This window comes from Plecotus auritus (assembly GCF_963455305.1).
Source record: "Plecotus auritus genome assembly, chromosome: 5".
In the NCBI taxonomy this organism is placed as follows: Eukaryota; Metazoa; Chordata; class Mammalia; order Chiroptera; family Vespertilionidae; genus Plecotus; species Plecotus auritus.
This window is the reverse complement of record NC_137776.1, coordinates 90,299,148-90,326,691: the sequence shown is the minus strand read 5'-3', so window position 1 is coordinate 90,326,691 and position 27,544 is coordinate 90,299,148. Positions and strand designations below refer to the sequence as shown.

The 27,544-nt window shown below is 39.9% G+C and overlaps 1 protein-coding gene across 3 annotated transcripts in view; it reads right to left on the bottom strand.

Annotated features, from left to right (window-relative positions):
* The window catches only part of PTPN4 (protein tyrosine phosphatase non-receptor type 4), a 238,741-nt gene that overhangs the window by 144,446 nt on the left and 66,751 nt on the right, over nt 1–27,544 (bottom strand). For all 3 annotated transcript variants that reach the window (XM_080669872.1, XM_080669870.1, XM_080669871.1), the window contains one exon: nt 10,401–10,508. In XM_080669872.1, the coding sequence (XP_080525998.1) occupies nt 10,401–10,508 (108 nt within the window). The remainder of the gene's footprint in view (nt 1–10,400; nt 10,509–27,544) is intronic.

Sequence of the window (27,544 nt, the reverse complement as noted above, 5' to 3'; positions counted from 1 at the left end):
CAGGACACTAGAATCAGAACAGCAAAATAAAAATTTTTAAAAAGTAGTGAAATAGCTTAAAGGACTTATGGGACAACATCAAGTAGGCCAAAATTCATATCATAGGTCCCAGAAGTAGAAAAAAGAAAGAGAGGAGGAGGAGGAGGAGGAGGAGGAGGAGGAGGAGGAGGAGGAGGAGGAGGAGGAGGAGGAGGAGGAGTCGAAAAAATAATAATAATAATGGCTGAAAACTCCCCTAACCTGTGGAAAGAATTAAGATATCCTGATCCAAGAATCCTAGAGTTCCAACGATGAAGAACCCAAAGAGATCACACTAAGACATGTTATGATTAAACTGTCAAAAGGTAAAAACAAGTGGAGAATCTTTAAGTAACAAGAAAAAAACAATCCTATATAATAGAGAGGAAATATGCTAATTGACCCTCAAGCCGTCAAAAAGATGGTGATGCACAGCCAATCAGGAGGAAATATGCTGATTGACTGCCCCACCCCCAAAGATGTCAGCGCCCACAGCCACAAGATGGCGTTGTCCAGTCCCCTTAGCCCCGCTGGGGCAGCAGGCATGCGGGCAAGGCCGGGTCCACCCCCAGGAGGGGCGGCCACTCCACGCACCTGCCTCCAGAGTCCCCCAGTCCCTTCAGCCCCCCAGCCGCCCAGGGTCGGCCCGAGGTGCAAGCAAGCCTCAGATGTCGGCTGCCTGGCCACCCAGGGCCAGTCTGAGGTGCAGGCAAGCCTCAGATGGCAGCTGCCCAGCCGCCCAGGGCCACTGAGGCTCAGGTAACCAGGGCCGGCCAAGGCTTGCGCTGCTGGCAGTGGCAGCAGCAGAGGTGTGATGGGGCATCGCCTTCCCTTAATCGCCAGGTTGACTCCTGCCTTGAGGGGTCCCGGACTGTGAGAGGGGGCAGGCCGGGCGGGCTGAGGGACCCACCCCCTCTGGTACATGAATTTTCATGCACCAGGCCTCTAGTTGGTTATATAAAAAGGAAACCCCTGAAGCCTATAAGCAAATTTTTCAGTAGAAACTTTACAGGCCAGAAGGGAATTACATGATAAATTAAAAGTGCTGACAGAAAAAAAGTGCCAAGCAAGAATACTTTATCCAGCAGTTGTCCTTCAGATTTGAAGTTAAGAGAGTTTTCCAGAAAAGCAAAAACAAGGAGTTAATCACCATGAGACTGGCCTACAAAAATGTTAAAGAAACTTTAAAAACTGAAACTAAAATTAGTAATAGGAACACATATTAAAGTATAAATCTCAATATATAGTAAAATTCAGAGTAATATAAAGTTGTCAAGGTGGTGGGTTAATCACTTATAACCCTAATAAGGTTAAAATATAAAACTAGTACAATAAATATAACCACAATAATTTGTTACTTGATACACAAGATAAAAGGATGTAAAATGTGACATTAAATACATAAAAGGTGATGAAGTAAAATTGCAGCAGTTTAGGATGTGTTCAAACTTGTTATTATCAACTTAAAAAGACTGCTAAAAACACAAGTTGTTTTATGTAAGCTTCATGGAACCACAAAGCAAAAATCAATAATAGATACACAAAAGACAAAAAGAAAGGAATAGCCGAAACCGGTTTGGCTCAGTGGATAGAGCGTCGGCCTGCGAACTGAAGGGTCCCGGGTTCGATTCCGGTCAAGGGCATGTACCTTGGTTGTGGGCACATCCCCAGTGGGAGGTGTGCAGGAGGTGGCTGATCGATGTTTCTCTCTCATCGATGTTTCTAGCTCTCTATCCCTCTCCCTTCCTCTCTGTAAAATATCAATAAAATATATTAAAAAAAAAAAGAAAAAAGAAAGGAATATAATATACCACTACAAAAATCATCAAACCACAAAGGAAGAAAACAATTAACAAATGGTAATAATTGCATACCTATCAATAACTATTTTAAATGTAAATGGACTAAATTCTCCAATAAAAAAACACAGGGTAGGTGAAAGGAGAAAAAACCAAGACCTATCTATATACTACTAAAAAGAGACTCCCTTCAGATGTAAGGAACACAGAGACTGAAAGTGAAGGAAAAAGATATTCCTTGCAAATGGAAACCAAAAGAAAGCTGGGTAGCTATACTTACATAAAATAAAATAAACCATTAGAAAAAGAGTGTAATAAGAGATGAAGAAAGTCATATAGACCTGGCCAGTGTGGATTGGTTAGTTGGAGTATCGTCTCATACACCAGAAGGTGGTGGGTTCAATTCCCACTAGGGCACATAACCAGGTTTTGGGTTTGATCCCAAGTCAGTGCATATGAGAAGGAGACAATCAGTGTTTCTTTTTCACATTAATGTTTTTCTGTCTCTCTCTCTAATCAATTTTTTAAAAGTCATTATATAATGACGGGAGGCCCATTGCAGCAAGATTCCTGCAATAGGGCTTCCTGTGGCGGTCTGCTTCCCTCCCTTCTCCCCTGCCCTGCCTGCTTCCCTCCCTTCTCCCCCACCCCATCTTCTTCCCTCCCTTCTCCACAGCCCCGCTTGCTTGCTTCTCTGCAACTTTGCTCCCTTCTGCAACGCTTGGCTTCCTTCTTCTACGCTGTCTTCAGTCTTCACTCTGCTCCTGGCTATGCAAATTAGCCGCCATCTTGGTCGGGTTAATTTGCATACTTGCTCCTGATTGGCTGGTGGGCATGGCTTGTGGGTGTAGCAGAGTGGTGGTTAATTTGCATATTACTCTTTTATTAGATAGGATAAAGGCATAAATCCAACAAGAGGATATAAATATGTAAATAATTATGCACCTAAGTAAAACAAATATTAACAGACCTAAGGAAGAAATAGACAGCATTACATAATAGCAGGGGACTGCAATTTTCTACTTTCATAAATGGGTAGACTAACCAGGCAGAAAATCAATAAGTAAATGTTAGCCTAAAACCGTGGTCAACAAACTGCAGCTCGTGAGCCACATGCGGCTCTTTGGCCCCTTGAGTGTGGCTCTTCCACAAAATACCATGGCCTGGGCGAGTCTATTTTGAAGAAGTGGTGTTAGAAGAAGTTTAAGTGTAAAAAATTTGGCTCTCAAAAGAAATTTCAATCGTTGTACTGTTGATATTTGGCTCTGTTGACTAATGAGTTTGCTGACCACTGGCCTAAAACAATAGATATGGAGAAAAGGAAAATCTTGTACACTCTTGGTGGGAATGTAAATTCATGCAGTCACTATAGAAAACAGTACGGAGGTCCCTCAAAAAATTAAAGATAGAATTACCATATGCCTTAGCAATTTCACTTCTGGTATTTATCCAAAGGAAACAAAAACATGAACTTGAAAAGATATATGTGCCACCATGTTTACTGAAGCATTAATTACAATAACCACAATATGTAATCAAACCACGTGTTCATCACTTAAAAGAAAATTTGGTATATATTAAAAATAAAATATTATTCAGCCATAAAAAAGGAAACCTTACTATTTGTAACAACTTGGATAAACCTTAGGGCATTACATTAAGTGAAATACATAAGACATAGAAAGACAAAAAACATATGATCTCATTTACATGTACAATCTGAAAACGAAAAAACAACACAAAAACAAACCAAAATGCTGAACTCATACAGAGAACAGAATGGTCATTGCCAGAAATGGGAAGGTAGGGCATGGGTAAAGGGGTCAAAAGATACAAACTTCCAGTTAAAATAAGTAACTCTGGGGATGTAATATATAGTTTGGGGAATACAGTTAACATTTTATACTAATGATAATTAAAGTATCCTATCTAATAAAGAGGGAATATGCTAATTAACCATCACTCCATCACAAAGATGGCTGCACACACAGCTGAGGCCAAGTTCCCTTAAGGAGCCTTAACAAGCAATCAGCAGGAACCTGAGGCTACACCCTCCCCCGCCCCCGTGGGGCTTGACAGGGGACCTCAAGGTGCGCTTCCCATCCTGGTGCTGGGCTAGCAGACCTCAGGCTGCTCCCCCTGCCCCAGTGCCAGGCCAGGGGACCTCAGGCCGTGCCCCCCACCCAGCGGGGCTTGACAGGGGACCTCAGGCCATGTCCCACACCTGGTGGGGCTTGATGGGGGACCTCAAGGCATGCCCCCCCACCCCGGTCTGGGTTGGAGGCCCTCAGGCCATGCCCCCTGTCCTGGCACCAGGCCAGGGGACCTGAGGATATGTTCCCTACCCGGCGGGGCTTGACAAGGGTGGGACTAGCCAGGTCTGGATCTATCCCAATGAGGGGGGCCGGCCAGGTCTGGGTCTCACGAAATTTTGAGGCACATGTGGGTGGGCGGGGACTTCACTCTGGGTCCCATGGTGTGCCCCAGACTCTGACAGGAAGAAGGTTTTCATATACATTTTACTAATTTTCTTTCATCTCTGACACTTCTATAATAGAGAAAGGGCAAATAGCAATATTAAATTATTTCCTCTAATTAATCCCCTTTTAATGTGCACAAATTTCGTGCACCGGGCCACTAGTTTTATATATGAAAGTTGCTAAGAATAAATCTTAAAAGTTCTCGTCACAAGAAAAAATGTAACTGCATGTGGTGATGAGTGTTAACTAGACTTATTGTGGTAATCATTCCCTGATATATACAAATATCAAATCATTACATTGTACACCTGAAACTAATATGTTATATATCAATTATGTATCAATTTAAAAAATAGCTATTGATTCTTGGCCTTTTAGCTAAGATCAAGTGTAAAAAATAGCTAATAGGAATGGGTATTTCATCATCCACTCTATCAATTCATGAAGAAGTTTCAATTAAGGCATGGAGTTCTACTTATAGTCTTTTCAAAACCAATTGCTCATTCTTTTCCCTTGGTAGAGTCTCTTTTTAATTCTGTAAAACATTTCATGTTTGCAAGTTAATTTTATATCTTCCAAAATGTAGCATTTGAAAAAAAGGTTGTGTGATTGCCTGATTAAACTTGTTACTTGTTGTTAAATGTTTATTGAACACTTACTATGTTCCAAGCATTGTTCTAAGTCCTTTACATGTAAAAATTCACTTCATCTCCACATTAACCTCAAGATTGGAACTGTTATTTCCTTTTTCACAAATTGCTCTCCTATTTCCATAAGTGTAAAATTTGCTAACTGGGGCAAATCTCTTAAATATTGTTGGCTTTCCTCAAATGTTGGTGTCTGTTTGGACTGCTTAATTTTATAGCTGAAACCAGTAGCCCTGCGCACGAATTCGTGCTCCAGTAGCTCGCTGCTGCCCTCCAGTAGCTCTCAGCCCGCTGCCCTGCCCTCGTGTAGCTCCCCCTCCACCCCCCTCCCAACTTGCTGCCCTGCCCCCTCCTGTAGCTGTCTGCCGCCCGCTTGTAGCTCACTGCCCCAACCCTCCTACTGATCCAGTGATCCGGTCGATTGTTACGCTTCACAGCATAACGACCATTTGCATATTACATCTTTATTATATAGGACTCCCTGTAAGCTGCTTTATGGATCCTTTATGTGTCTGTCTCCTTGTGGAGAAAAGACATGATACACAGCCTGATTTCAATAATTGGGAAGGATAAATAATCTGTGCTGACAGCAGGTCATGGTATTTGATCTCTTGGGCAAAGGTGTTTTTCATTTCACTGGGGTGTCTGCAGGAATTAGTTTACCTCTATACTTCAAGTACTCATACTTAATGTTACAATTAGGGGTGAACAGTGCTAATTGCTTAACACATGGCCCATTCAGTTGACCACCTGGCTGCTGCTTCTATGCTCAGTATACCTCCTCTCAAACACCACCCTGTAAATCTCTAGTCTGCCCCACCTCCTCATTGAATTAGGTACACCCCTGGAACCACTCTCCCATTTACTAATTTTGTGATTGCTTCTCAGCAACTTGATTTTTTTAATCTGTAAAACAGGAATGATAATATCCAACTAAGTTTTCAGGATTCAATTTGGTAAAAAAATTAATATTTAAGTACAGTGTTTAATATGTTAGTAATTTGCACTCAGTTTGCCATCTTGCTACAGAAGCATTAACTATCGGCTTTTTAAAATGGGGATGCTTAAATTTTTTTAAAGAACACAAATACACGATTTTAGGATGGTTCTATAAACTTACCTTTGAAGCAATCCATGGAACAATTATAGATATAAAAATAAAAATAAATGAAACAAAAAATTTAGAGTCAGGGAACCAGAGTAGGATAGCTACTTGAAACTGGGTAACATAGTCTTGCCTCTGTTTCCAGATGCAAGGAGGCTGTTACTGCATAGAGCTCATAGAAACTGTATGCTAAAGAAAGACTTTTCAAACTATGTGCATCTTCAGATGTAATGTTAATCTATTGCTAATAGCCTATAGTTAGATCCATTTTTTAAAATTACTTTTCTTTTTATTTATTTTTGTTTAACATTTTATTTATTGATTTTAAAGAGAGAGAGGAAGGGGGAGAGAGAAACACTGACTCACTGTTCCATTTATGTATGCATTCACTGGATACTTTTTGTATGTGCCCTCAACAGGGATCAAACCCCGCAACCCTGGAACATCAGGATGACACTCCAACCAAGTGAGCTACTGGGACATGGCTAGATCCTTTTTTAAAAAAATCTATTCTGCTAATCTATATCTTTTGATTGGGGGATTTAAACCATTTGCCTTTAAAGTAATTACTGATGGGGAAGCACTTACTTGCCATTTTGCTATTGGTTTTCTGTATGTCTTGTAGCTATTTTGTCTCCCTCCTTTCCTCTGTAACTGCCTTCCTTTGAAGCAGTTGACTTTTTGATAATGTTTTGATTCCTTTTTATTTCCTTTTGTGTATATTTTACCTATTTTTTTTCTTTGTGGTTATCATGAAGATTCAATATAACTTCCTAAAATTATTGCAATCTGTATTAAGCTGATACTAACTTAGCATCAATTAAAACTCTACTCCTGTGTGGCTCAGTGGTTGATCATTGGCCTATGAACGTGGAGGTCACACAGTTCAGTTCCTACAGTCAGGGTTGCGGGGTTTGAGCTCTATGCAGTAACAGCCTCCTTGCATCTGGAAACAGAGGCAAGACTATGTTACCCAGTTTCAAGTAGCTATCCTACTCTGGTTCCCTGACTCTAAATTTTTTGTTTCATTTATTTTTATGTTTATATCTATAATTGTTCCATGGATTGCTTCAAAGGTAAGTTTATAGAACCATCCTAAAATCGTGTATTTGTGTTCTTTAAAAATATTTAAGCATCCCCATTTTAAAAAGCCGATAGTTAATGCTTCTGTAGCAAGATGGCAAACTGAGTGCAAATTACTAACATATTAAACACTGTGCTTAAATACTAATTTTTTACCAAACTGAAACCAGGCCCTAAAACTGAAACTAGATCTTAATAGCCTATTTTTCTTCTTCTAGTCTTAAGTATCAAATTCCTTCTGATCACTGCTGGTAATTTTATTACATGGTTACCTCCTCTCCTCAATATGTTCATTTCTAAGCCCTGTACATCTACATCATCATTTCCTGGGAAGCAACATTTTGCAATTGGGAGCATACAGGATTTTGAGTCAGGGAGATGATTTCAAGTCCTTTCTCAGCTATTTAATTATCTGTCATTTAAAAAGTTTGTGAGCCTTAGTTTTCCATCTTTAGAAGAATTTTAGCCCTAACCAGTTTGGCTCAGTGGCTAGAGCGACGACGGCCTGTGGACTGAAGGGTATCCGGTTTGATTCCAGTACATACCTCAGTTGCAGGCTTGATCCCCAGCCCTGGTTGGGTGAGGCACGTGAGGGAGGCAACCATGTTTCTCTCTCTGTGTCTGTCCCTCTCCCTTCCACTCTCTCTCTAAAAAATCAATGGAAAAGTATCCTCAGGTGAGGATTAACAAAAAAACAAACCAAAACAATTTTAATGATATTTTCATACGATTATTGTGATAATTTGGTTTATTAACTAGTCCACAATAGATATTTTATAAAAGTTAGTCTCTTACTCCTTTCTCTTTTTAAGAATGACTTCCAGAACTTTCCCTCAGTCCATTATACATCTTCAAAGTCTTGATATATTTCATATTGACAACCAGAGAGGAGACACTACTTTACAACATTTGTGCTCTAAAGGTTCTTCTTGAACACATTTTGGCATATAAAATCTTTGTTTTCAATTAAAAAATCAGTAAATTATGCCAAAAATAAGTAATATTTAACATTTCATATTTACTTCCTACTAACCATTTATTCAGAGAGCTAAGATCCTGGCTATGGGGATGAGGACCAGGGGGAGGGGGAGGGCAAGGGCGAAGGCAAGGAAGTTATTTATTTTGTCGACAGCCATCCTTCAATATGGCCTTGTAAAACTGATTTCTAAAGCAGTGATTTAGAGAACCATTTTTCAGCTTCCAAGTTTTTTAAAACTACACGTAAAGTTGTCCTTCAAAATAGTCACTCTTTTGTACAAGTCAAAAGGATATCATATTCTTTTGTAAGAGACCTCACTGAATAACAATATACATTTACGGAAGAAACCAAGATGGCGGCATAGGTAAACACCTAAACTGCTGCCTCGCACAACAATTTCAAAACTACAACTAAAAGACAGAACGGACACCATCCAGAACCGCAGGAAAGCTGACTGAGTGAAAATTCTACAACTAGAAGGATAGAGAAAAGCTCACAGAGAATTGGAGGTACGGCAAAGGGTCTTTGTGCGCGCAGAGAGGAAGGGCGGCTGAGAGCCTGGCTGACTTTCTCTGGCGGAAGGGGGAAGGGAGCCCCCGACCGCACAGAACCCCAGTTCTGACTGCACTGAACACCTGTTCCGGGCGAGCCCCTGGGGACCCACGCTCTTGTGGGGGGAGTCTGGACTCTCGGGCGGAGACTCAGGAGCCGGGGAAGGCGGAGGACTGAAAGTCCGCTCACGCCAGTGCGCACAAAGGCTGCGGAGGCTGCCACAGGCTTTCCCTAGCAGAAGTGAGTGAGAGGCTACTGACGGCACTGAACTCCAGTTCTGACTGAAGTGAGCCCCAGTTCTGACTGCAGTGAACCCCAGTTCCAGGTGAGCCCCTGGGGACCCACGCTCTTGTGGGGGGAGTCTGGACTCTTGGGCGGAGAATCGGGAGCCGGGAAAGCAGAGGACTGAAGGCACACACGTGCGCGCAAGGGCAAGGCTGACAGGAAGCCAAGACTGAGACTCCACCCCATCCAAGCTGAGCACAGAGGCTATTGCAATTTGGCAAGCCTAATCCTATAAGGCTGTCTCCAGCACCGGACTTCTCCCAGCATAGACACAGCTGATCTTTACAGCCAACAGGCCTGGAGGTCAATTCTTCCCAGTGATACCAACAACAATAAAGACTTAATTACAACAAGGCTGTACACACAGTCCACAAAGGTGTGCACCAAGAGTGTCCACCTCAGATTAACTGGGGAGGCAGACCCACTGGGCCAAATTGGAAACCTAGCACACAAATCTACCAACTCAGGGAAGCAGTGAAAATGCGGCGTCTAAGAATCAGATCACAAACAAAAGAAATGGAGGAAAACAAACGACTGGATATAGAATTCAAAACCACGGTTATAAGGCTTTTTAAGAATATCCTAGAAAAGGCCGATAAATATAATGAGACCCTCGAAGAGATGAAACAATATACATTTACAAAAAATTCGTAATTTCTGTTATTCAACACATGCTATTTTCTATTTCTATGATGTGATCTTTCCAATACAAAGAATCATGATTGCAATTACTGAGAAATTAATAACAATCTAATAAACAATACTGCCCAAGAACTATAGAGCTGTGACATTTAATCTCTTCCTCATTTGTGAGGGCCTCCATTGAGTCTTCCTACTTGGAAAATTTACACAAACAGCTCACTACAAATGCCACAAAAAACTAATTTCACCTTAATGCAGGCTAATTTACAAGATACATTAATATTTTAAAATATTTTACTTCAATATTTTAATATTAAATTAACATTTTAATCTTGAGGCCAATTTTCTCTTTTTAAGTCAAGAAGCATGAATTAGATTTACTTCTTAGTTGTCTGAGACAAAGAAACTGGCACTATATATATAAAGACTGACTTATAATTTTTAAAAACTTTACAGAAATAACTACAGATTAAGTCATCAAGAAAATGAGGAACAAAGGCAAAGAATTACCTCTGATTATTCAAATTAATATTTTTTGTCTTTCTTGCTTTTGAGTTAAAAATATTTTATTAAATATATTGGGCTGACATTGGTTAATAAAATTATACAGGTTTCAAGTGTACAATTCCGTAATACATCATCTGTATACTGCATTGTGTTGACCAGCCAAAGTCGAGTCTCTTTCTATCACATCACCACAGTAAAACTAAATTTTTTTTAAAACTCACTCAAACAGTGAACATTATAAATCAGAAAAAAACTTATTATGACAGAGAAAAATTAAAATGAGAGACAACAGCTTAAACTTACTGGGTTATCTGTGGAATCATCAGCCAACTGTAAACCAAAATAGTCACGCTCAGTCAAATCAAGATGTTTGAAGACTATATCCAACAGAACTTGTCCTTGATCATGTTTCTAGAAGAAAAATAAAAAGGAAATCAATACTGATAGGCTATATACACTTTCAGATTTTTAACCTGTTGGACTTTTCTCCTCTTGTATTAAATTGGCAGCTGTTCCCATCCAATGACTATTGAGAGTAGAGACTTCACAGGTTACACAGTACTTAAAAAACTGTCTAACTTTAGGCAAATTAATTCAAAGACCATATAATAAATCCTATATAATAAAGAGGTAATATGCAAATTAACCATCAGTCCCACACACAAGATGGCCGCCCCCATGTGGACACAAGATGGCCACCACAAGATGGCTGGCAAGGGAGGGTAGTTGTGGGCAATCATGCCAGCAGGGGAGGGGACCCAGCCTGCAGGGGAGGGCAGTTGGGGGGGGACCAGGCCTGCAGGGGAGGGCAGTTGGGGGCAACCAGGCCTGCAGGGGAGGGCAGTTGTGGGTGATCAGGCCAGTAGGGGAGGGCAGCTGGGGGCGACCAGGAAAGCAGGGGAGAGCAGTTAGTGGCAACCAGGCTGGCAGGGGAGGGCAGTTGGGGGCAACCAGGCCTGCAGGGGAGGGCAGTTAGGGGTGACCAGGCCAGCAGGGGAGGGCAGTTAGGGGCAAACAGGCCGGCAGGGGAGCAGTTAGGCATTGATCAGGGTGGCAGGGGAGTGGTTGGGGGGATCAGGTTGGCAGGCAGAAGCAATTAGGGGCAATCAGGCAGGCAGGCAGGCGAGCAGTTGGAAGCCAGCAGTCCTGGATTATTTAGGCCCACTGGATTGGGCCTAAATGGGCACTCAGACATCCCTCAAGGGGTCCCAGATTGGAGAGGGTGCAGGCTGGGCTGAGGGACATCCCCTCTCCACACACACCACCCCCCCCCCAGTGCATGAATTTAGTGCACCAGGCCTCTAGTATGAAGATATAAGGAAAACCTTTAATTACAAATGCATTCTGCTTTCACGATAGTATGATATTTTTGTAATTTTATATTGTTGCCACATTAGTCATTTGCATTATTGTTTTTTTCATATATTTAAATTAACAGGAAAGTGACATATTTGACTGAATACAATTTAAAATTTGTGTGTCTAAAATAAATAATGCAAGCCTGGCTGGCATGGTTCACGTTTTGATTCCCAGTCAGGTGTATGCCTGGGTTGCGGGCTCAATGTCCAGTGTGGGGCGTGCAGGAGGCAGTCGATCAATGATTCTTTCTCATCACTGATGTTTCTATCTCCTTCTCCCTCTCTCTCTGAAATCAATAAAGATATATTTAAAAAATAAATAAGTAAATAAATAAATATTTGGTTTGTTGAATAAGCAGATGATAAAATGGCCTATAGAATAAATTTTAAAGTTTATATGGTTTTTAGTCTCTTTGTAGGCATTACTGGCCCTTTAGTTTTTCTTACTTTACAAGAAGACCAGTTAGGGAAGGAATCTCTAAAGCACAAGGGATAGTACATCTGCAGAGAATCTAACTTACTGGAAATAGTTTCTCTAAATATACAAAGATTATCTCTAACAAAACCCATTTAGGCTTATCACTAGAGCTTTAAGGAGTAACAACAGACAGGCAAAACTGAGATTCTTACTCTTGCTGGCAGGCCAAATACAAATAATATGAACAACTCTATTCCAACAAACTAAACAACCTAGAGAAAATGGACATATTCCTAAAAAATACGACCTTCCAAAACTCAATCAAGAAGAATCAAAAAATCTCAACAGACCTATAACTAAGGAGGAAATTGAAGCAGTCATCAAAAAACTCCCAGCAAACAAAAGCCTGGGGCCAGATGGCTTCACAGGGGCGTTTTACCAAACCTTCAAAGAAGAACTAAAACTTATCCTTTTCAGACTAGTCCAAAAAATTCAAGAGGAAGGCACACTTCCAAGCTCTTTCTATGAAACCAGCTTTACCCTAATTCCAAAACCAGATAAAGACACTACAGATTTCTGAGTTACAGGCCAATATCCCTGATGAACACAGATGCTAAAATCCTCAACAAAATCCTAGCAAATCGAATCCAGCATTACATTAGAAAGATAATACCATGACCAAGTAGGATTTATTCCAGGTATGCAAGGCTGGTACAATATCCACAAATCAATAAACGTGATACATCACATAAACAAATTGAGACAAAAATTACATAATCATATCAATTGATGCAGACGAGCCATTTGACAAAATCCAACACCCTTTCCTGATAAAAACTCTCAACAAAGTAGGATAGAGGGATCATAACTCAACATAATAAATGTCTTATATGACAAACCTATAGCCAACATCATACTCAATGGGCAAAAACTAAAACCATTTCCCCTAAAAACAGGAACAAGACAGGGATGCCCACTTTCACCACTCCTGTTCAACATAGTACTAGAAGTGCTAGCCATAGTGATCGGACAAGAAGAAGAAATAAAAGGCATCCAAATTGGAAAAGAAGAAGTAAAACTGTCATTATTTGCAGATGACATGATATTATACAAAGAAAACCCTAAAGACTCCATCAAAAAACTAGACTTAATAAATGAGTTTGACAATGTAGCAGGATACAAGATTAACGCCAAGAAATCTATGGCTTTTTATACACCAATAATGAACTCACAGAAAGAGAAACTAAAAAAAAAACAATCCCACTTACCATTGCAACAAAAAAATTAAGAAATCTAGGAATAAATTTAGCCAAGGATGGAAAAAACCTGTACTCAGAAAATTACAGGATGCTGAAAAAAGTGATAGAGGAAGACATAAACAGATGGAAGAATATACCGTGTTCATGGATTGATAGAATCAACACCATTAAAATGTCCATACTGCCCAAAGCAATCTATAGATTCAATGCAATCCCCATTAAAATAGCAACAGCATACTTCAAAGACCTAGGGCAAACTCTCCAAAAATTCATCTGGAATAAAAAAAGACCCCGAATAGCTACAGCAATCTTGAGAAAGAATAAAGTTGGAGGGATCACAATACCAGGTATCAAGCTATACTACAAAACCAGTGTTCTCAAAACTGCCTGGTACTGGCACAAGTACAGACATATACTAGTAGATCAATGGAACAGAACAGAGAACCCAAAAATCGACCCAAGCCATTATGCTCAATTAATATTTGACAAAGGAGGCAAGAGCATACAATGGAGGCAAGACAGTCTCTTCAATAAATGGTGTTGGGAAATTGGACAGATACATGCAAAAAAATGAAACTAGACCACCAACTTACACCATACACAAAAATAAACTCAAAATGGATAAAGGACTTAAACATAAGACGGGAAACTATAAAAATCTTAGAAGCAGCCATGGGCAGCAAAATAGCAGACATTAGTCGTAGCAATATCTTTACTGATATAGCTCCTAGGGCAATGGAAACTAAGGAGAAAATAAACAAATGAGACTTCATCAAAATAAAAAGCTTCTACACAGCAAAAGAAACCATCAACAAAACAACAAGAAAGCCCCACTGCATGTGAGAACATATTTGCCAATGTTATCTCCGATAAGGGTTTAATCTCCAAAATTTATAGGGAACTCATACAACTTAACAAAAGAAAGATAAACAATCTAATCAAAAAAATGGGCAAAGGACCTAAATAGACACTTTTCGAAAGAGGACATACAGAAGGCCAAGAGACATGAAAACATGCTCAAAGTCACTAATCATCTGAGAGATGCAAATCAAAATGACAATGAGGTACCATCTCACACCTGTCAGAATGGCTATCATCAACTAACTACAAGTGCTGGAGAGGATGCAGAGAAAAAGGAACTCTCATGCACTGCTGGTGGGAATGCAGACTGGTGCAGCCACTGTGGAAAACAGTATGGACTTTCCTCAAAAAATTAAAAATGGAACTTCCATCCATTTGACCCAATAATCCCACTTCTAGGAATATAGCCCAAGAAAACAAAAACACCAATCAGAAAGGATATATGCACCCCTATGTTCATAGCAGCACAATTTATAATAGCTAAGATTTGGAAACAGCCCAAGTGCCCATCAGCAGATGAGTGAATTAGAAAACTGTGGTACAGCTACACAATGGAATATTACGCTGCTGAAAAATAAAGAAGGAATTCTTATCATTTGCAACAGGATGGAACTGGAGAACATTATGCTAAGCGAAATAAGCCAGTCAGAGAAAGATAAATATCACATGGTCTCGCTCATTTGTGGAATATAATGAACAACATAAACTGATGAACAAAAATAGAACCAGAGACATAGAAGCATCGAACAGACTGTCCAACCTATGAGGGAAGGAGGGGGTGGGAGGTAAGAGATCAACCAATAGCATATGAGCATAACCAATGGACACAGACTGGGGGGAGGGGCGGGGAGGGCATGTGCTGGGGGGTGAGGGCGGCCGGGGAGAGGTCAATGGGGGAAAAAGGAGACTTATGTAATACTTTCAACAATAAAGAATTAAAAAAAAAATACCAACTGTCCTTTCCAATAATATGGCAGACTACATCATCTAAAAACTCTGCAATAAAATTCTAAGAGATGCTGGATAAAATGTAATAAGCATTCTTTTCATTGCATAAACTGAAAAAGAAATCAGCATGGAGAAAGGAAGAAACAGAAAACTTAAGAACTTGGGTATAAACTGTGCTAGGACTTCCATGGAAAGGCTTGTGCAAGAATAAGCAGTTTAGGTTTATCACACAAGGGTAAGACAGTAAGTAGGGCAAGAGCTCAACCAGGTGAGATACAGAACTAAAACTTTCCATTGAAAACACTGGATCCTGGATAGCAATATTCTTAGTGAAACGTAGACTATGGAGAGTTGGGGGGACCTCCCACTAGCCCAGGATGAGATCAAAGTAGTTTTTTTTGCCTTCACCTGAAATCTGGATAAAAAGAAAAGTCTCCTCTGAAACTCCACAGCCACAAGGGCTGCCCTCCCATGAGTCTAAAGTTTGATTTTATGCTATCTATTGTCTATAGAACCCCAAATGTAAAAAATTATGATTAACAATTAGTCCTGAGTAAAAACGAATTATTTCTCAAGGAAAATATCCTTAACCTAAACTACTGATGATTCCCAGAGCTAACGCTTATCAGAAAACAAGGTCACAATTCAAAATTGTACAACACAAGAAGAATTGAGAGCATAAGTCAGCAGAGCTAAATTACATCCCTTTAGAACTTCAAGTAATAGAACTATAGAGGCCATAAACTTAAATGATGGAAAGTATTAAAAATATAAAATTATTTGCTCTATCAAATAAAAAAATTTATTATAAAGATAAAAATAATTAAGACAGTGTGGATTGGCAAAGATAGACCAAGAGACTATTATAATCGGAGAAAAATCCCAGAAAACAAGCCCACACAAACTTTATTTACAACAAAATAGTACTAAAGAGCAGCGGGGAAAGGAAGGTCTCTTCAATATGATGACAAGGAGCCAACTGGATATCCATATGAAAAGAATAAAACTTAACCAAAATCAGAAGTGCACCAGCCCTGGCCAGTTTGGTTAGAGCATCAGCCCAGGGACTGAAAAATCACAGGTTTGATTCCAGGTCAAAGGCATGTACCTCGGTTGCAGGTTAGAACCCTAGACCTAGTTGGTGCTCTTGCGGGAGGCAACCAGTAGATGTGTCATTCTCACATTTCTCTCTCTCCTCTCCACCTTCTCCCTCCCTTTCTCTTAAAAAAAAATCAAGGGAAACAATATGGAGGGGGAGGGGGACGGGTTAAAAACAAAACAAAACTTCACTATACCCCAAAATTACTAATGGATTAAAAAAATTAACAACACACAAACCTCTGAGAAGACTGAATATGAATATAAAAAAAAAACACAACAAAATAACAATAAAAAATACAAAAGGAACCAGAGCATACAGACCTACAAAAATGAAAGAAAACAGTAAGCAGTTTAAAATCTCACACATCAAAGATACCAGACACAGATATCTTTACCAAATCTGTAAGTTCTAACAACCTACAAAGAACACATAATCTCCAATTTACCTACACTATGCCAAAGATTACAGAGAATGTTACCCACTCTATGATTCTAATTCTGATATATATCCTTGGATAAGGGAAACAGAAGAAAAAAAGACACAAATGGGGCTACATCAAATTAAAACTCTTTTGCACAGCAAAGGAAACCATCAACAAAATGAAAAGACAACCCTGTGAATGGGAGAACATATTCGCCAATGATATATCTGATAAGGGGCTTAATATCCAAAATTTATAAGTAACTTATAAAACTCAACACCAAGAACACAAACAATCCAATTAAAATATAGGCAAATGACTTGAATAGACATTTCTCCAAAGAGTGCATAGAAATCGCCAATAGACATATGAAAAGATGTTCAACATTACTAATCATCAGAGAAATGCAAATTAGAATCACAATGAAATATTATCTCACATCTGTAAGAATGGCTATCATCAATTAATCTGCAAACAACAAGTGTTGGTGAGGATGTGGAGAAAAGAGAACCTTATGTACTGTTGGTGGGAATGCAGATCGGTGCAGCCACTGTGGAAACTAGTTTACTGAAAAAATTAAAAATGAAACTGCCTTATGACGCAGCAATTCCACTTTGGGGAATATATCCAAAGAAGCATGAAACATTAATTTGAATGAATATATGCACCCCTATGTTCAATGCAGTGCTATTTACAATGGTCAAGATCTGGAAGCACCCCAAGTGTGCATTAGTATATGAGTGGATAAAAAAAGCTGAGGTACATTTACACAATGGAATACTACTCGGCCATAAAAAATGAAGGAAATCTTACATTTTGCTACAGCATTGGTGGACCTAGAGAGTATAATGCTAAGTAAAATAAGCCAGTCAGAGACAGATGCGACATGATTTCACTTAGATGTGGAAGTTAATGAACAAAATAAACTAACAAACAAAATAGAAACAGACTCATAGATACAGAAAACACTTCCAACTGTCAGAGAGGAGGGGGTTTGGGGGCTGGGTGAAAAGGTGACAGGATTAAGCAAAAACATAAAACAGACACAGACAACAGTATGGTGACTGCCGGAGGGAAAGGGTGATGGGGGGAGGCAGAAGAGGGTAAAGAGGGAGAAAAATGGTGATGGAAGGAGACTTGACTTTGGGCGGGGGGGGTAGGGGGGGAAATGCACACAATTATACAGATTATGTATTACAGAATTGTTCACTTGAAACCTGCATAGTTTTATTCACCAATGTCACCTCAATAAATTCAATATAAATTTTTTTTAAAAAGAAAACAATCCCATTTACAATTGCATCAAAAAGAATAAAATACCCAGGAATAAATTTAACCAAGAAGGTGGAAGACCTGTACACTGAATGAAAACTCTAAGACGAAATGAAAGAAATAAGGCAACACAAATAAGTAGAAAATTATTCTGTTCTCTTGGGTTGGAAGAATTAATATTGTTAAAATCTCCATACTACACAAAGCAATCTACAAATTCAATGCAACCCCTATCAAAATTCCAATGACACTGTTCACAGAAACAGAACAAACAATCCTAAAATGTCTATGGAATTAAAAAAGACCCTAAATAGCCAAAGCAATCTTGTGGAAGATGAACAAAGCTGGGGGCATCTGCTTGATGATTTCCAACTACATTACAACGCTATAGTAATCAAATCAGTATGGTATTGGCATAAAAACATATAGGTCAATAGAACAGAACAGAGAGCCCAGAAATAAACCCATGTATATATGGTTAATTTACAAAAAAGGAACTATGACTATCCAATTGGAAAAGAACAGTCTCTTCAATAGTGGTCCTTGGAAACTGGACAACCACATGCAAAAGAATAAACCTGGACCACTATCTTACACCGGAAACAAAAAATCATTCAAAATGGATTAAATACATGAATGTAAAACCTGAAGCCATAAAACTCCTAGAATAAAAATGTCAAGCTTCTTGACATTGCTCTTGTTGATAATTTTTTTGGTTTTGACACCAAAAGGAAAGCAATAAAAGCAAAAATAAACAAGTGGGAATTCATCAAACTAAAAAGTTTCTGCACCAAAAAAAACAACCATCAACAAAATAAAATGAGAGATAGTATTTGCAAATCATATCGGATAAAGGGTTAATATCCAAAATATATGAACTCATAAACTCAATAGTAAAAAAACAACAACAAACAATCTGATTTTAATATGGGCAGAAGATCTGAATAGGCATTTTTCCAGAGAAGAAATACAGGTGGTCAATAGGTACATAAAAAGATATTCATCGTCACTAGTCATCAGGGAAATACAAATCAAAACCACTATGAGATATCACCTCACATCTTTTAGAATGGCTGTTATAAAAAAGATAAATAAATATTGGCAAAAATGTGGAGAAAAGGAACATGTGAAATCTTGGTGGGATGTAAATTGTTGTAGCCACTATGGAAAACAGTAAAAGGGTTCCTCAAAAAATTATAAATAGAGCCAGGCTGGCATGGCTCAGTGATTAAGCATCCACTAATGAACTAGGAGGTTCATGGTTAGATTCCGAGTCAGGGCATATGTGCGGGTTATGGACTTGATCCCATGTAGGGCATGCAGGAGGCAGATGATCAGTGATTCTCTCTCATCACTGATGTTTCTGTCTCTATCTCTCTCCTTCTCCCTTCCTCTCTGAAATCAATAAAAATATATTTAAAAAAAAATTATAAAGAGAACTACCATATGATCTAGCAATTCCACTTCTGGATATTTTCCTCAGAAAAACCAACAATAATACTAAAAAGATATATCCATCTCATGTTCATTTCAGCTTCATTTACAAGAACTAAGATATGGAAACGACCTAAGTGTCCACTGACAAATGAATAAATAATCAAGATTACTTATCCACAGTGAAATATTTTTCAGCCATAAAAAAAGAATTAAATCTTGCCACTTTCAATAACATGAATGGTCCTTGAGGGCATTATACTAAGTAAAATACTGTATAATCTCACTTTATGTGGAATCTAAAAACAACAAAGAAAACCCCAGCTCATAAATATAAAGAACAGATTAGTGATTTGGGGGCTAAGGGAGTTGGTGAAACCGTGAAGGTAGTAAAAAAAAAAAAATTCCAGTTATAAAATAAATAAATCATAGGGATGTAATATATAGCATAAGGATTACAGTTAGTAATACTGGATTTCATATTTGACAGTTGCTAAGAGAGTAAATATTAAAAGTTCTCATCACAAAAAAAAATTCTGTATGTATGGTGATGAATGTTAAGTAGATTTATTGTGGTCATCATTTTGCAATACATACTGAATCATTTTGCTATACACCTGAAATGAATATAATGTTTATACCTTAACACAATAAATTTTTGAAGGTATATAGATTAAAAAAAACAAAAACAAGAAAAAAATTTGACATATTTGTCTATGTAGATCCAGAGACATGGAAGCATGCAATAGACTGACAAATGTCTTCTCTGGGAAGGCAAAGAGCTGGCATCTGTGTGTTTACTCCATGTGTTTTCTTCACAAGGTCTCCACAGGATAGCCTCACAGTAGCCAGACTTCTTACATGCAACTGAAAGCTCTCCTAGAGTGAAAGCACCACAAAAAAAACAACAGAAGCTGAATGGTCTTTTCTACATAATCTGACAAGTCCGAATTTCTTCCAATCCTATCTAATAAAAGAGTGATATGCAAATTAACCATCACTCTGCTGCACCCACAAGCCACGCCCACCAGCCAATCAGGAACGAGTATGCAAATTAACCCAACCAAGATGGCTGCAGCACAGAGCGAGCAGGAGGCTTGGGTTTCCCCGGTAATGGAGGAAGCCAAGCTTTTCTCACACCCTGGCAGGCCCAGACCTCCACTCAAGGCTACAAAGTTTCAAAGATAGAAGATAAATAAATCCCAACAAAAATGGCGCCACGGAGCTGGAGAGAGCAGGAGGTTTGGGTTGCCCCCGGCGATGGAGGAAGCCAAGCTCCCGCAGCCCTGGCCTGCCTTTGTCTCCGCTACAAAGTTTCAATTATAGAAGATAAATAAATCCCAACAAAAATGGCTGCAGCCACAAAGCAAGCAGGAGGTTTGCTCCACTCAAAGCTACAAAGTTTCAATTATAGAAGATAAATAAATCCCAGATCCCAGGGCCTCTGCTTAAGTCGCCGGGGAACGTGGCTGGCCTACAAACCACCACAGGCCCCTCGCCCAGGCCACCCCATGCCCCAAGGGAACCCCCACCCTGATCCGGGACACCCTTCAGGGCAAACCAGCTGGCCCCCACCAGTGCACCAGGCCTCTATCCTATCAAATAAAAGAGTAATATGCAGATTGACCATCACTCCAACACACAAGATGGTTGCCCCCATGTGGTCAAAGATGGCTGCCCCCATGTGGACACAAGATGGCCAGCAGGGGAGGGCAGTTGGGAGGGAACAGGCCTGCAAGAGAGGGCAGTTGTGGGCGGTCAGGCCAGCAGTCAAGGGTAATTGGGAGGGACCAGGCTTGCAAGGGAGGGCAGTTGGGGGCGATCAAGCCTGTAGGGGAGGGCAGTTACGGGTGACCAGGCCGGCAGAGGAGGGAAGTTGGGGGCAACCAGGCCTGCATGGAAAGGCAGTTGGTGGGGGGGAACCAGGCCTGCAGGGGAGGGCAGTTAGGGGTGACCAGGCCTGCAGGGGAGGGCAGTTAGGAGCAAACAGGCTGGCAGGGGAGCAGTTAGGCATCAATCAGGCTGGCAGGGGAGTGGTTAGGGGGTGATCAGGTTGGCAGGCAGAAGCGGTCAGGGGCAATCAGAAAGGCAGACAGGCGAGCAGTTGGGAGCCAGCAGTCCTTGATTGTGAGAGGGATGTCCAACTGCCCGTTTAGGATTGGGCCTAAATGAGCAGTCGGACATCCCTCAAGGGGGGTCCCAGATTGGAGAGGGTGCAGGCTGGGCTGAGGGACACCACCCCCCGTGCATGAATTTCATGCACCAGGCTTCTAGTCTATATATATAAAAGCCTAAGTGACCGTCGTAACTGAATGGACGACCGAACAGGCTGTGTGGGGTTAGAGAGGGGTGACCAAATGATTGAGCAGCAGGCTGCGTGGGGCGACCAGGCCGGCAGGGTGGTTAGTGAGGGGTGACCAAACAACTGAGCAGCAGGCTGCGTGGGGCAACCAGCCCGGCAGGAGGGTTAGTGAGGGGCGACCAAACAAACGAACAGCAGGCCTCGTGGGGCAACCAGGCCGACAAGGGAGGAAGTTGGGGGCAAGCAGGCTGGCGGGGGTGGGAGGCTGCAGTTGGGGGCAATCAGGCCAGCAGGTAGAAGCAGTTAGGGGTAATCAGGCCAGCAGGGGGGCAGTTAGGGGCGATCAGGCTGGCATGCAGGTAAGCAGTTAGGAGCCAGCGGTCCAGAATTGTGAGATGGACATCCGACGGTCCAGGATTGTGAAAGGAATGTCCGACTGCTGGTTTAGGCCTGATCCCCAGCATCAGTCCTAAACTAGCAGTCGGATATCCCCTGAGGGGTCCTAGATTGGAGAGGGTGCAGGGTGGGCTGACAGGACCCTCCCCCCCGTGCATGAATTTCATGCACTGGGCCTCTAGTCTGTCTATATATATATATATATATATATATATATATATATATATATAAAAGGCTAATATGCTAAGTGTCCCTCCCACTGTCCGACAGGTGACTATGATGCACAATGACCACCAGGGGGGCAGACGCTCAATGCAGGAGCTTCCGAGCTGCAGTGACTTGGCAATGGCAGTTCTCTGGTGACGCAGCCCGAAACCAGAGGAGGGAGCCTGATTCCTCGCAGGGCCACGCGATTCTACCTTCGGCCATGCGTTACGTTGTTTTGGGGCACTGTCGCCCCGAATTTGGTTTACTGCACACTTGCGTTTGCATTCCACATCCTGTACAACAGCCTGCAGGAGGGACCCTGCTCACTCTGCAGATGGCGAGGAGGGACTGCGGGAGGATGGCTCCAGGGCGTGTCTGGCCTGTCTCGCCCAGTCCTGCCCTGCTGGCCACCTTCTAAGTAATTTCCTTTCAATGTGCACAAATCCGAGCACTGAGTCACTAGTGGATTATGTTGTGCAGTAAGTCACAAAGCCCCACTAAGATTCAAGTGGAGAAAATATAGACTCTCTTGGTGAGAGAAATTTCATAGATTTTTATGTACATGTTTTAAACCACCATAAGTATCTTTGGGATATTTAGTAGACAGAGTTCAAATTGAGGAAAGATATCAGGAACGACAGGGAAATAGACCCCCCAAAATTGGTAATTCCTAAAGGATTACCAATATGTAGGGAATTAAGAAAATCTAGAATGTGACCAGAGATATAAGAGAGCTTTCTTTAAGAGAAAAGAAGGTAAGAATTCTAAAAGTTGCCAGATGTCAAACAAATTGAGCTTGAGAAGTTAACTCAACTAGATGATAATCTTTGAGGAAACAGTTTAAATAAAGAATGAGGGTTGAGGCAAAATTGCTGAACTTGTTTATTTTTCAACCTTTATTTTAAGGTATAATTGACAAATAAAACGATTTAAGGTAAGCAACCTGATGGGGTGCTATACATTGTACAATCATTAGATTGCAGTATTTAGATGCTTGATGACAACGTGGGTAAGGTAGGGCTTGTTATATTTCCTAAAAACAACAACATATAAAATAGAAATGAGATAAACTTAAAAAAATACTTAGTTTTACTGGCAATGCAAATACAAGGATGTAATATCAAATTTCATTACAAACGAAGATCCATTTTTGTTATTCTTGTTAATGACAAAGAATTAGCAATTTACTTTTTAAAATGTTTAAGCAAATTAATGACCTTACAAAACAGAAAGCACCAGATTCAGATGTGGTTCACTGGTGAATTGTACCAAATACTTAAGAAAAAAATCGTAACAATTCTCTACCATATCTTTCAGAGGAAGAAGCAGAGAGAATACTTCTGAAATTATTCTATGATGCCCTAATACTACAACCAACAAAGATTTCATCAGAAACTACAGAACACTCTCTCTCAAGACATAGATGAAAAAATCCTCAACAAAATATTATCAAATGAAATCTTACAATGTGTAAAAAGAATTAAACACCCTGACAAAGTAGATTTAAACCCAGGCACACAAGGCTGGTTCAACATTTTAAAATCCATTAATATAAAATCTATGACATCCAGAGGCTAATAAAGTCACATGATCATATCAATGGATGCAGAAAAGCATTACACAAAATCCAACACCTATTCATGATCAAAACAAAACAACTCTGAAGTGAACTTTCTCAACTTGATAGAGTATGTACCAAAAACCTACAGCTAATTTAATGGTGAGAAACTAGAAGGTTTCCCACCAAGATCAGGAATATGGCAAGGATGTCCACTTTTACCACTCCTAATGTAATAACAAAAGAAAAGGTAATGAAAGATATACAGGTTGAGAAGGAAGATCTAAAACTGTTTTTGTTCACAGATGACATGACTGTCTATAGTGAAAATCCAAAAGAATGGACTCAAAGAGTTCTGGAATTAATAATTATAGCAAGGTTGCAGGACACAAGGTAAATATATAAAAGTCAATTGCTTTTCCATATACCAGTAGCGAACAAATGGAATTAGAAATTAAAAAGAGACTAGCACTTAAATTACTATCCCCCAACCCCCAAAAAAAGTTGGGAACAAATCTAACACAGTATGTACAAGATCCATAAGAAGAACACTAAAAAACTCTGATGAATAAAATTAAAGAAGAACTAAATAAATGGAGAGATATTCCATGTTCATGTGTTCATGGATATAAAGAATCAATACTGTCAAGATGTCAGTTCTGCCCCGGCTGGTTTGGCTCAGTGGATAGTGTCGTCCTGTGGAATGAAGAGTCCCTGTTCGATTCCGGTCAAGGGCACATACCTGGGTTGCAGGCTTGATCCCCAGTAAGGGGTGTGCAGGAGACAGTCAATTAATGATTCTCTCTCATCATTGTTGTTTCTCTCTCTCTCTCTCTCTCTCTCTCTCTCTCTCTCTCTCTCTCTCTCTCTCTCTCTTCCTTTCTGAAATCAACAAAAATCTGTAATAATAAAAGCATAATATGCTAATTAAACCGGACATCCTTCCAGATGTCCTTCTGGATGACCTTCAAGACAAAGCTGCAGCAGTGGGGGCCACCACAGCAGCAGGGGCCGAGCCCCTTGCACGAATTTCGTGCAGTGGGCCTCTAGTATATATTAAAAAAAAAAAAAAAAAGATGTCAGTTCTTCCCAACTTATCTACAGAATGAATGCAATCCCAATTGAATCCACCAAGTATATTTTATAGTATACTAGTAAACTGATTATAAAGTTGATATGAAGAGGCAAAAGACTCAGAATAGCCAATACAATATTAAAGGAGAACAAAGTTGGAGAACTGACACTACTGACCCAACTTCAAGACTATCAAACTACAGTAATCAAACTGTGTGGTACTGGTGCAAGAATACACAAATAGTTAGATGGAACAGAATAGAGCGCCCAGAAATACATCCACATAAATACAGACAACTAATCTTTAACCAAGGAGGAAAGGCAATACAATGGAGCAAAGATAATCTTACTAACAAAGATTATGTCACAACTAGACATCCACATCAAAAAAAAAAAAAAAAGGAATTATACACAGATCTTACAACCTTCAAAAATTAACTCAAAATGGATCAATGCAAAACCATAACATCCCTAGAAGATAACATAGGAGAAAAGTTGAATGACCTTCGGTATAGTGATGCCTTTTTTTTACAGAGAGAATGGGGGAGAGAGAGAGAGAAATATTGATGTGAGAGAGACACATGAACTGGTTGCCTCCCTCACATGCCCTGACCTGGGCTGGGGATCAAGCCTGCAACTGAGGTTTGTGCCCTTGACCGGAAATCAAACCTGCAACCCTTTGGTTTGAGGGCTGACGCTCCAACCACTGAGCAAACCAGCTAGAGCTAGTGATACCTTTTTAAATAAAACACCAAAGACACAATCCATAAAAAGAAATAATTGGAAAGCTAGACCTCATTAATATTAAAAACGTCTGCTCTGCTAAAGATAGTGCAGAGAATGAGAAGACAAGCCAAACAAGGCAGAATAATGCAAAAAGCACTTCTGATAAAGGACTGTTATCCAAAAATATATAAAGATCTCTTCAATCTCAATAATAAGTAAACAAAAAATAGGCCAAAGATCTTAACAGACACCTCACTAAAGAAGATAAGCAGTTGGCAAATAAGCATAGGAAAAGATACTCCACATCATACGCCATCATGAAGATGCAAATTAGATCAATGGAAAAAAAGAAAAAAGAAAAACAATGAGATACCAATACACAACTATAAAATTGCTGGAGAGGCTGTGTAGCAACAAGAATTCTCAATCAATGCTCGTGGGTATGTAAAATAATACAACCACTCTAGAAGACACTTTAGTGGTTTCTTACAAAACTAAATAAACTCTCACCGTAACATCCAGCAATTACACTCCTTAGTATTGACCCAAAGAAATGAAAAATTAACACAAAAACCTGCACACGATGTTTATAACAGCTTTATTCATATAGCCAAAACTTGGAAGCAACAAGATGTCTTCAATTAGGTGAACAGATAAATAAACTGCATGGTACACCCTGAGGATGGACTATAATTATTCAACACTAAAAACAAATGAGATATCCAGCCATGAAAAGACATGGCAGAACCTTATAAGCATGTTACTAAGTGAAAGAAGCCACTTGAAAAGGTGAAATACTGTATAATTTCAAGTATATGACATTCTGGAAAAAGGAAAACTATAGAGACAATTAAAAATATCAGTGATTATAGGGGTTGCGGGAGAATGGATGGAATAAATAGGCAGAACACTGAAGATTTTAAGGTGATGAAATTATTCTGTATGATACTAATGTGGATATATTTCATTTTACATATATCCAAACCCACTGAATGTACAACACCAAGAGTGAACCCTAATGTAAACTATGAACTTTGAATGATTATGATGTGTCAATGTAGGTTCATCATATGTACCCCTCTGGTAGGGAACAGTAACAAAGGGGGAGGGTATAGATGTGTGAGGGCAGGAGTATACAGGAAATCTCTTCCTTCTGATTAATTTTGCTGAACCTAAAAACTGCTCTGAAAAAATAAAGTATTTGTAAAAAATGTTTCAACTTAGTGTAAATGTGATAAGTGAACAACATGTGTTTACCTTTGCTCCTTCCTCAAAAGCTCATTATATTGAGGGGAAAAGAAAACAGGAATTAAAAACATAAAATCTAGCCCAAGCTGGTTTGGCTCAGTGGATAGAGTACTGGCCTGCGCATTGAAGGGTCCTGAGTTCGATTCCAGTCAAGGGCACATGCCCGGTTGCAGGCTTGATCCCCAGTTGGGGTTGTGCAGGAGGCAGCCAATCAATGATTCTCTCTCATCATGGATGTTTCTATCTCTCCCTCTCCCTTCCTCTCTTGGAAATCAATAAAAACATTTAAAACAAACAAACAAAAAACAGGATGGCAATGAGTCTAGTTATACAACAAGTGTATACAGCAACCAGTTCAAACGGAGCATATTAAAAGGTTCTTAGAGCCCTAACAGGTTTGGCTCAGTGGACAGAGCATCAGCCTGCAGACTGAGAGGTCTCAGGTTCGATTCCGGTCAAGGGCATGTACCTTGGTTGCAGGCACATCCCCAGAAGAGGGTGTGCAGGAGGCAGCTGATGGATGGTTCTCTCTCATCGATGTTTCTAACTCTCTATCCCTCTCCCTTCCTCTCTGTGAAAAATCAATAAAATGTATTTTTTTTTAAAAAGTTCTTAGAGAGATCTAAGAAGATGAATTTGATAGAACATCTGATATGAAGAATATATAAAGATCCAGATAACTATTAAAGAGTTTTGGAATAATTAATAATCTATACAGGAAACTAAGCAAAATAGAGAGGGAGAGGCGGGAGAGTAAATGACCAACTGTGAAAACAAAGAAGTTTTGCACAAAAGAAAAATAATAATAATGTGCTATGTGGTTCAGTTGTACATAACATTTACATAGCCATAATAATGTACAC